The sequence below is a fragment of the Gavialis gangeticus genome, unplaced genomic scaffold (assembly GCF_001723915.1).
Source record: "Gavialis gangeticus isolate Ggan-Ray unplaced genomic scaffold, GavGan_comp1, whole genome shotgun sequence".
NCBI lineage: Eukaryota > Metazoa > Chordata > Crocodylia > Gavialidae > Gavialis > Gavialis gangeticus.
Genome location: NW_017729025.1, coordinates 158,188,962 through 158,200,100, shown reverse-complemented (window position 1 = coordinate 158,200,100; position 11,139 = coordinate 158,188,962). Strand labels below are relative to the sequence as shown.

At 54.9% G+C, this 11,139-nt stretch overlaps 1 protein-coding gene across 2 annotated transcripts in view; it reads left to right on the top strand.

Moving 5' to 3' along the window:
- The window catches only part of PKP3 (plakophilin 3), a 47,772-nt gene extending 38,168 nt beyond the window's left edge, over positions 1-9,604 (top strand). For both annotated transcript variants that reach the window (XM_019519855.1, XM_019519854.1), the window contains 8 exons: positions 2,457-2,631; positions 3,184-3,301; positions 3,813-3,980; positions 4,844-5,029; positions 6,037-6,190; positions 7,019-7,211; positions 7,873-7,960; positions 9,552-9,604. In XM_019519855.1, the coding sequence (XP_019375400.1) occupies positions 2,457-2,631; positions 3,184-3,301; positions 3,813-3,980; positions 4,844-5,029; positions 6,037-6,190; positions 7,019-7,211; positions 7,873-7,960; positions 9,552-9,587 (1,118 nt within the window). In that variant the 3' untranslated portion in view covers positions 9,588-9,604. The remainder of the gene's footprint in view (positions 1-2,456; positions 2,632-3,183; positions 3,302-3,812; positions 3,981-4,843; positions 5,030-6,036; positions 6,191-7,018; positions 7,212-7,872; positions 7,961-9,551) is intronic.
- The last annotated feature ends 1,535 nt before the right edge of the window (positions 9,605-11,139 follow it).

Sequence of the window (11,139 nt, the reverse complement as noted above, 5' to 3'; positions counted from 1 at the left end):
GGCAAGGTCTGGCTGGCTTTGCTGGCTGCGGTCTGGCATTGGCGGCTCATGTTTACCTTGGAGTCAACAACTCAAAGATGCCTTTCCGCCTCTGTGCTTTCAAGAGGGGAACTCCCCAGCCTGTACATATGATGTGGATTTCTTCTCCCAAGGTGCAGCACCCTGCATTTATCTACGCCAAACCCCATCCTATTCTCATCTGCCCACTTTTGTAGTCTGTCTAAATCTATTTGCAGCCTCTCTCTCCCTTCAAGTGTGTCCACCTCGCCTTATATCTTAGTGTCAATCAGCAAACTAGGACAGCGTGCTTTCCACCCCCTCATACATGTCGCCAATGAAGATGTTGAACAGCATTGCTATACATTTCAGGGTTGTTATGAGGGGACATACAGTAAAGATGGAGTAAATATTGAAGTGATGGAGCCATAAAATTCAGGCAAAAAGCATATAGTCAGGCTGTGGCTGTACTCTACTTCCTGCTAGCAGGGCACAAGCTGCCAGACACGGGCTGGCTGAGGCCCACTCATCACATTATGATGAGGCTGATGGCTGAGCCTGGAGGCAGGCAGCCAGCGATGCAATGAGGGCACGCTGCTCCCCTCCACCTACCACAGTTACAGTACCAAGAGCCCTTTTGGTCATAGCTCTCCATGCTTCCCTATTCAGGCTCACAGTGGCCTTCCCTCAAATGCTCAGGGGGCCTTCACACAAAGCCTTCTTGGCATGTATGGGCTTGAAGAACAAGCAGCCTCCCTTAGTAGACAGTCAGGCTGCTCTGGGTCTTACCCTGCAGGACTAGGGGCAAAGGAAACTGCAGATAGTTGAGGGGGTGGGAGGCTTAGACATTGCCCTAGGTACAGGGCAGGCAGCTGGAGACCCAGCTCCTGCTCTGAAGCCTTGGCTAGAGAAGAGGCCTTGTTGCTTTAACTGGGTTCAGAGTTCCCGTGGAGGGGGGGAAACCAGGCTGGTAGGAGCCAGGCCCAGGCAGGTACAGAGGCTGTGGAGGGATGCAGGATTCCCACACACCGGCTGGCTGCTGCTGCTGTCTGGAGCAAGATGAGTGGTGAGGGGGGAGAGAGCCCTGGCCTGGGGCCAGCTTCCACCTGGCTGTGTGTGTCACAGGCAGTGCTGCGCAGGGAGAGGCAAGCAGCAGAGATTACATTTGCTTGTATTAAAGGGCCCGTCTAATCTTGCCCGCCAGGCTCCGATTGTCTTGTCTAATACCAAGGCTAATGGGAAAGTCAGGCCCAGGAGCTATGATGTGAGGAGCTCAATGCCTATTACATTCATAAAGGAGTCCATGAGAGTGGCTTTAGCTACATTCAGTCTGTAAATGGAGAGAATAATCCCCAAAGAGCTTGGTCTGGGGCCGACTTTGCCTTGCATGGTAGACAAATCGTCCCCTGGCCTGGTGCCATTGCCCCTGGCTCCCCACCCCACTGTCCTGGCAGGGGAAGATCAGAGCTGTTTCCTACCCCACTGCTTCTTGGGGACATGGATGCTGGCTTTTACCTCCTCCCCCCACCTTTTCCCCCACCCCAAGGGAAGATCAGAGCTTCAGGGAGTCTATTGATCTTGGAGAACCCAAGCACCTCACAACCATGAGGGTCTCCTGATTGTTCTGGGGGATATTGCTCCCAAATTACAGGAGTGGACCTGAGGCCCAAGGCAATGAAGAGACTTGGTGAAGGCTATGCAGGTAGTCTGTAACATCCAAGTCCAGGTCTCCTAAGTTCCAGTCCAGTCCCTTATCCACTAGGCACTCCTACCATGGGATGTCTTGGGATGCTCTGCTTTCTCCTGAGGGCTGTGGGAAGGAGGAGGGAGCAGGGAGAGCCCAGTTTCTGGAGTAGGGCCCCTGGGGGAGTATCGGGAATGAAGCAGGCAGTGGGTGGCTGAGCCCCAGGGGCCCCCATTCTCCAAAGAGGTCTTCCGGATTTGAAGGGGACCCCCCCAGACAGCTTGTTCTCTGCAGCAAAATATCTTTGCAATCCTGTGGGGCATGGGAGCTGCTAGAACAGGCCCCTGCTCAGTCCAGATTCAAACAACATCTACCTTCTCCCATTACCTCCTGCTGCTGTATGTATCTGTAGGTGCCCACAGAGCAGGGTGGCTCCCTGGGCTCCTCAGAGCTGCAGGGCAGCAGCTGTGTGTCCCCCATCCCACAGCCCCCAGGCCAACTGTGTGGGGTTTTTGACTGAGGCCTCTGCAGCCCTAGGTAACTGGGCCACACCTTGGGAGGCTGCTGTCTAACAGAGAGCAGAGCCAGAGCTGGCGCTTGCCTGTTGTGGTGTCTGCCGAGTGGCTGGACACTTCACCAGGCCCTGTTTCCATGTCTGGCAGGCTCAGTGAGCTGGAGGCCCACTGAAGGCCAGGAGTGGGAAGGGAGGGTTTTTGCTCTGTGCTGAATGCTCCAGGGGGCTTAGTGCTGCTTGCTTCTGCCCTGGCCCTTGCAGGGATCCTGTGGAACCTCTCCTCCAGTGACAGCCTCAAGGACCGCCTGGCCCGGGACACCCTGGAGCAGCTCACCAACCTGGTCCTGGTCCCACTCTCAGGCTTGGGGTCCCCCACCGCCATCCAGCAGAATGCCTCAGAGGCTGAGATCTTCTACAACTCCACCGGATTCCTCAGGTACTGGCTGCCTGATGCCCATGGCACACCCATGGCTCCAGTCTAGCTGTCACAGAGGCTGATGGCCAAAGCCCGGCCTCCAGGGAGACCTTCACGGCTCTTCTGCATGGGAATGTGGGAATAAGGAGCATGCCTCTGGGCCCTGGCTGCTGTACAATGGGTACAGGAAAGGGGCTGCTGGTACAATTTAACAGCAATGAAGACCATGTCTCCCCCAAGATCTCAGTTCTGCTGCTGGTGCCAGTGCCATGAACAAGGCCTACCACACCCTGCTTAGGTTGTTGTATCCCTGTCAACCCTCCTGTTAACCTGGCCAGCAGTCAGGGTCAGTGGCCCAGGGTAGCATTCCCCTGAGAGGTCACATCACAGGGGTTTTGTGTCTCTTGCTGCAGCACTCAGTGTTGGCCATTACATTTAGAGATGGGATATCCCCCAACATGGACGGTGGGTGTGAGGCAGCAGAGGAGGTGGCTCCTGGCAGGGCCTGGAAGGAACAGGCTGGTAGGGACAGGACCCTTCCTCACCACAATCTGCCTTGTGCTCCCTATGCAGGAACCTGAGCTCTGCCAGCCAGCAGACCCGGCAGAAGATGCGCGAGTGCCACAGGCTGGTGGACTCCATGATTCACTACATCAATAGCTCCCTGGAGGTGGGGAAGTCAGAGGACAAGGTGAGCCCTGTGCTCCATGGGAGACTGTGTGCATTGGTCCATGCTAAGCAGCAATTTCCGCTCCCCCCTACTCCCTGGATTTTGGGTGCTACATATGAATGTTGAGCCTGGGTTGCGGCTCTGCATGGGCTGAGGGGTCAGGAGCAGGAGGGAAGCTCAGTGTTGCCAATGGTTCCTCCTGGCTCTGATTTACTGCAGTACCAGCTGCCTTACTCCATCCCTTACATACACACCTGAACCTTAGTAGACTGTGTCCAAAAGGCCTCATCACCCCTGCTCCCTGCCTGGAGATCCTTGTCCAGGCTGATCCCTAGTAGCTTAGCCAGCCCTGCAGCATTGGAGTGATATCATCAGGTGTACCCCCGTGACACGGTGCTGCCAGGCCAGTGGTGGGTCAAGCCAGCCCCACCACAGAACAGTGGTGACCCATCCAGTGAGTGGCCTTCTGAAAGGTGCTCTGACTGGCATAAACAGCATGAGCTGACACCCTCTTCCCTTCCCCATCTCCCAGAGCGTGGAGAATGCAGTCTGCATGCTACGGAACCTCTCCTACCGCCTCTATGACGAGATGCCTCCTTCCGCGCTGCAGCGCCTGGAGGGCCACCGGAGAAATGACAGCACCACTGGGACAGGCGAGCTGGTGGGATGCTTCAACCCCCAGAGCAAGAAGGCACGAGAGGTCAGTGCAGGAGGAGCACAAGCGTGGAGTGGGAGGAGGCAGGCCAGCAGAGTCATTGGCTGCCACTTTGTGGCATGGCCACTCATTGAGTGGACTAGCAGTGGCGAGACAGAGCGAGATGGGGCTGGACATAGAGTATCCAGCTAGATAGTGACAGAGAGTGACAAGCTGGGTCCTGACACAACCAAGGCCTAACCTCAAAGCAAGTCATAGTCAGTGTGAGTCTCTCCAGGACTACAGTAGGCAGCAGTTTGGGCCTTGCATGTGAAAGCATAATGTCTGCAAGTAGATCCCTATGCCAGAGCAGGACTTGTTTGAATCCCAAGAAGGCTAAACACAGGCAGCTGTGTGGCTAAAATTGGCCAGGTCAGATGGGTCATGTGGTGCCTATCTCAGTGTGCTGGTGTACCCCATATGAATACTCATTCATGGACATTTTAAAACAATCCCTTTCCACCTTCATAAAAGGCCACAGGATGGGAGGGCAACATGCCCCTGCATAGTGAAAACTCCATGCCCCCCAACACAGGCATTCGACCCTGAATTAGCACTCAACTGCCAGGATAATAGAGCCAAGGCCCAATTCACAGCATGTGTGCTCACATACATGGTTTGACATTAGCTTCCTGTAAGCATTCACATCAGTGTAAATGAAGGGGAGCAGAAATAGTGTTGGGTCACAAAGAACTGAAGAAAGGAGTGGGCAGAAAGCTACGAGGGAGAGGTGTGGAGAAGAGGGGATGATATGGGGATGTAGAGCTTATGGATGGAGGTGATAGGACAATCTGGCTGGGAATATGTCTACAGGGCCTGTGTATGGTCATGTTTATCTGATGGCCTCTCTTCTCTCCTTGGCCTTGCAGCACTACCTGAACACAGATATTGTAACCTTTACGGAGGTGTCCAAGGACCCCAAAGGGATGGAGTGGCTCTGGAACCCCCAGATCGTGGGCGTCTACAACCGCCTGCTCCAGAGGTGCGAGCTGAACAAGCACACGACGGAGGCTGCCTCGGGGGCACTGCAAAACATCACAGCCGGGGACCGGAGGGTAAGGCCAGGAGCAGGGCACAGCCCCACCCAACCCAGCCAGGCAGGGAAGTGGAAGAGTCCTGTCCTGCTAACCACAGTCTGGAAACAGCCACCCCCACCCCCACTAGCACAGTGACCTCCCAGAGTCTTTCACTGCAGAGAGCCCAGTACTTAAGTCACCCCTGGAGGTTGCATTTGTGGTAGAGGCCCCTTGGCAGGCAGGGCGAGGAAGCTTCTCACGTGCAGTTGAATGGAGCTCCATGTGAGCTGGTTGTTTCTCAAGGCCTTCCCCCTCTCGTTTACCTGCTACAGCATTGTGATGCCACCCTGCCTTGAGGCTGCTGTTTGGCTCACAGCTTGCCAGGGTGGGCACTCCCCTTTGCCAATGCAACAAGTCCTGTTCAGGCCTGGGTTGGGACCTGCCTCCCACTACCTGGAAAAACTCCTGGGGACAAGGGAGTGGCAAAAGGGAACAGGAAGACAGATTATAGCAGGAATTGCTGCTCCAAGGGCCCAGAGGGATAAGGAGGCATTGTACCCACTCTCCAGAGAGTGGTACCCCCTGTTTAGGCCTGACAGGTGTGCCTTAGGCCTTCCTTCCAGCTGTGTAGTGGTCCCTATAGCAGCCACTTTCAGGGAAGGGCAAAATGGGGGTGTTGAGGGGCAGGGAGTGGAGGAGGTGACAGCACAACTGACTGGACCTTGCCCAGTGGCATGGGCACAGGGACCAGAGAAATTTTAATAGAAATGGTGTAGATGGCAGAAGGATGGGTAAACCTGGGAGAAATGGGAAAATGCATAAGCTGGAATCAGGAGGCAGGAAGGTGGGTGTGCTGGGGCTGGCTGGCTGGGAATGATTCATGGGTAGTGGATGAGGATATGAGTGTGGGGTTTGTGGGCTGGGGGTGAGGATGGGGCTGGGACTTGGAGGGGTGGGGGATACATGTGCTTGGGATGGGGCTGGTATTGAGCAGTTCAGGGGGTGCTACATATCTGAATCTCTCTTCCCCCATTCCCTGTTCCCAGTGGGCAGGAGTGTTGAGCCGGCTGGCACTAGAGCAGGAGCGGATCCTGAACCCTGTGCTGGACCGGGTCCGCACGGCCGACCACCACCAGCTGCGCTCCCTGACAGGACTGATCCGAAACCTGTCCCGTCACGCCCGCAACAAGGATGAGCTGTGTGAGTCCTGGGCGCCCATGGGGCATACATGGCTCCAGCCCCACTGTCAGAGGCTGATGGCCAAAGCTAGGCCTCCAGGGAGATCTTCAAGGCTCTTCTGCCTGGGAATGTGGGTGTTGGGGCTGTGCAGACAGTGCCCTGCATTGACTGCCACCGAGATGAGCCAGATGCCTTGAGTTCCTCCTTCCTAACACAGTCACACCAGCCCCATCACTCATGTCTCCCTCCTAGGCACATCCTGACACCTTCTTGGTAGAGAGGCCCAGTCCCACCATGGTGGCACTTGCTTTTCTTTCTGTGGTTCATGATAACTGGAGCATTTATCATGGATCTAGATGCACAGTGATGGGGAGGGACCAGTGATTAACCAGGGACTTGCAAACTCCCACCCAATCCCTGCTGTCCTGCTCTCATCCCCAGGATACACTGCCCCATTACTTTTCCCAAGATATTTTTCTTGGCTTTATTCTGTGTCCCAGCTTCTTAGCACACCCCAAACCTGGTCAGTGACAGTCCATGTAGAGACCCCGTGGGTGGAGAGAAAGCTGGATGGAGGAAGAGTTCTCTGTTCTTGCTCTGTATTACCCCCTTCTCTCAACTTAGCGCCACCTAGGAATCTCATAACTGAAAAGGCTCAGACTATTCAGTGAGCCCAGCCCAAGCCCCCTTCCTGTGCTCTCCAGGCATGCCCTCCCACAGCCTGGAATATGCTTTCAGGGCCAGTGGTCTCCTCTCTGAGTTGCCGCCTGCCCCTGAGGCCATGGGGCACACCACTGCAGGGGCTTTGCTGCAGCCATAGCTCCTGATGTGGCTCCTTTGCCTTGGCAGCAACCAAGGTGGTGAGCCACCTCATCGAGAAGCTCCCTGGGAGCGCTGGTGACAAGGAGCCCCCAAGCGATGTCGTTGTGAACATCATCGCAGTGCTGAACAACCTGATGGTGGAGAGCCCCCTTGCTGCCCGTGACATTGTCTACTTTGACGGCCTCAGGAAGCTCTTCTACCTCAAGAAGAAGAGAGACAGGTGGGAACTGGCAGGACTTCCAACCCCCCCATACCCCTCCCCTGCCAGCATCAGGCCTCACCCCCAGCTCCTCAGGCTCAGAAGCTCAGCATGGGTCAAGGAGAGACTTCTCCTGGCACCACTTCACCTGGCTGCCAGGGCCTGGTGAGATGTGAGAAGGCCAGCAACTGTTAGTTCCCAGCCAGCCTGCCACCCTCCTTATCACATGACTGTGTCACCTCAGCATGAGACTGGCCATAGTTCCCTTGGACATGCTCCAAAAGTTGCCTTGTTGTGGTGCGTGGGCATCCCAGCCAGGGCAGTCATCCCAGGCCTGTCCAGTCCTGCTGCTGCCCTCCTGCAGGTGGCTAAAAGCCACCCAGCTTCCTTTCCCCCAAGCCTGTGCCAGTAACTCCTGCAACCCCACCCAGTGCAGGGCTCCTGGTGAAGGCTGCTCATCCCTGATCCCTGCCTGGAGCAGTGATTATCAGTCCCAGTGGGCTCGAAGGCCTGTCCCTCCTGTTCTGCCCTCCAGTGCCAGATCCTCCCCCCTGGTTCAGAGGGACTTCTTCCCTCCCTGAGTTGCTCTGAGTGCACCCCAGTTAGTCACCGTGTTGCTCTGAGCTCACTTCACCTCACCAGGTATCTGAAGGTTGCTGTGTCCTGTCTCTATTTGCCATAGCTCAGACAGCGAGAAATCCTCCCGAGCTGCCTCCAGTCTGCTGGCCAACATGTGGCAGTACACCAGGCTTCACCGGGACTACAAAATGGTACACTCCTCCCTCTTCTCTGTGAGCTGGCATGGGCAGTGGGAGCTGTGCTTAGCCCTAGAGCTGGGTAGTTTGGTTCAGGGGGCAGGCTGAGCTCTCTCTCCTGCGAAGTGGGGGGCTTCACATGGTAGGACTCTTCTTGCAAGAGGACGGGTTGACTCAAAAAATCAAAGACAATGGTCTGCCCATCCAGTTGAAGTAGGTATGGCCCACCAGTTTCTGTAGCCTACAGAATACCAGGGAGCGATGGAATGAGCACCACCTCCAGCCGCCTCTGCCTCCCCAGCCCAAATGGCCAGGTACCCTTTAGAGCCAGACACATGGGGACAGTCTTCAGTGTGACTCTGCCTATAGCCTTGCCCCTGAAACCCTGGTAAGACACCACCACGCCTCAGCTCAGAAGCTGACTAGCGCAGGATGAGAGATGTGCTGCCCTGACATGTTAACAGCCGCATGGTAACTAAAAGACCTGTCTGGAAATTTTTGGAGCAGCTTTCCATGGGGAAACGCAGCTTTGCCAAAACCTAAACTTTTCACAGGAATGTGTCAGATGTGACGGTGCTGTGTCAGCATTTTGTTTCCTTCTCCTGGCTGGCGGAGGCAAGCTCCCCGCCCAGCACCTTCCCCTAATCTCCAGGGCCCTAGAGAAGCCTTCCTGAAGCTCTCTCCTGATGGGGATTTCCATGGCACGAGCCAGGAGGTCACAGGTGGAGCTCAGCTCATGTCCCTTAAAAGCAGTCCCATCCTGGGACAGGGGGCATGAAAAGACATCCCCAGTGCATCATTATGTGCCTGTCCCCCTCACCCCCAGAGGAGGCTGTGCTCAGTGGTTACTGTTGCATTAGGTTTCCTCCCTCATGGGGGAAGCTCTGGGCAGGGAGGGCCCAGCTGCAGGGAGATGGAGTAATGACATACCCAGCACCAACACAAGCTGTTTAACCCTCATCTGGTTAGGAAGGACTGGGGACTAAGCACTGCTTCCTCTAAAGCACTGAGGTGCATAAGCAAGTGGATGATGGGTCTGCAGTACTCTGTCCTCCCCACAGCTCTCCCAAGAGTTCCCCGTGGGATGGGACAACTTCTTCCCCAGTCACCCTGAGAAGGAGATGACCCCAGAGCATTGTAAGGGGGCACTAGGTCACCAACCCCAGGTCCTAGTGTGAACTGGGAGATTCAACAGCAGCTTGTTCATGGGAGTGATGCCCCCTGAGAGTGCTCATTCATTTCCCACCATCTCCTGCTGTTTCGCTCCCCCAGGCCACACGCTCACTAGCAGCTGCCTCCTCCCGCTTGGCTCCATTTCCTCTCCTGTGCCCCATGTAACTTAGCTCATAAATCAAGGAACTGTCTAATGGCCTGTCAGCTGTGGCCAGGTACCCCTCATGGAGTCCACCCTTACTTTGGTGTGTCCCACCTGGCACTAGATGAACCCCATGAACCCACTTTTGGTTTTTAAGACCTGTCTACCACAGCAGAACCATGAGATACTGGAGGTTTCCAGAGGGTGGGTTTCAGTCACTTTGGGAAGGGTAAGCCAGCCCATGCACCTTGCCCCACCGCTCTTTATGACAATTCTCTCTGTGCCTTGCAGAAGGGCTACCGGAAGGAGGATTTCCTCAGCCTGTGAGGACATCCCAGGAGAGGCAGAGATGGGACTGACCAGCCCTAATGCTCCTAAGGAAGCCGCCTACGTAGCAGTGCTCATAGGTTCTACCCCAGGAAGCCTCCTTGGTGCGGCTCTCCCTCTCTTCATAGTCCCACACCAGCAGCAGCTTGGCTCACCTGCCTTATCTTTGCAGCCATTACTGTTTCTTATGCAAATGCACTGAAAGCCCCTTTCCTGCTGGGGCCCTCTGGGGCAGCCTCGCTTCCTCCTTGTGTTGCCTTGAGAGTTCAGAGGACTCCGGTGAGCATGGAAGACTCTGAAAAGCTCCCGGGACTCATGGTTGCAGTGCTACTGGAGGTCTAGCAGTGCCGGTGGGGACACGAAGGGACTGATGCACAGTGTTCCTATGCTTCTGGATTTCTCCTCGCAAAGTGACTCTCTGAAATTAATACTTTTCCTCTCCCCCTACACACCTCTCCAGAAACATGTCCTCTTTAAATTAAGGAAGATCCAAGATGCTTGTGGAGTTGTGTGGGGTTTAGAGGCAAAGGGCAGCTATAGAGAGGGAGCTTAGCAGCAGGAGTTTCTTAGTGGCATCGGGGCAATGCTTGTATACTCGCAGCAGGTATGTCTGTTACGTCATGCTCAGAGAACAGTGAGGGTAGGGAAGTGGGTTGTGCAGACATGTGGCGGGCTTGTAAGTCTGAAGGTCACAGGGGGGCAAGACACTATTCACACACACAACAGTAGAGCTAGAAGTAACTGCTATTCAGCTAGGCTACCCTGGCGTTTCCTGAATTAGCCATTACTGTAAGACACCCAAACAACCCCTCAATACAACCAGACCCTCCCCTAAGATGCTGTCTCCCTGGCTTTTATAGCTCTGCAAAAGCGTCAGCTGGCTTACAAGGAACCTATCAGAGGATATCTCCCTCCCACCAGCCTCCTCAGGGCTGGCCTCACTCTGGTTTTCTCTAACACTTTCCCAATTGCATGTTGGTTGTTTGGGGATTTGCAGGACTCTGTCTTGGCTCAGGTAGGTGCATTTTCTGCTAGCTTCATGCAAGCCTGGTATGTCCTGACAGCAGGTGGATCCTGGTCCCTCCACCACCGTTTGGTAAGAGGGCACATTTCTCTCCCACCTCCAAAGCTCTTTCAGGTCCTGACTTTCCTCAGAGGAGTTCCCCAGGTGCTGCCGAGCATCCCGTTAAGCAGATCCTCCAGGAGGCATCCTCTGTGCCCTGCTCAGGCTGGATGCAGTGTGTGTGTGTGTTATGCTCACCTTTCCCGTCGCCAGATGTACCATTAGTAACACATGTCAGAGGGTATTTAAGGTGGGTGGGTGGAGGTAGCCTGAGAGAGGATACACCACATTTTGTTCTCAGGAAGCCCAATCTGACTGAGAAGGGGAAGGAGTTTATTTTCTGGAAGCAGCTGTGTTCATACACGGAAGTCAAACTCAGACTAGTACAGAGATTTTGTAGGTAAAGAGTAAAAACAAAAACACCACAGAAATTTAAAGGTTTTGAGCTAGACTGTATCCTCCTATTAGCTGTCTAGGCAGAATTGCTTA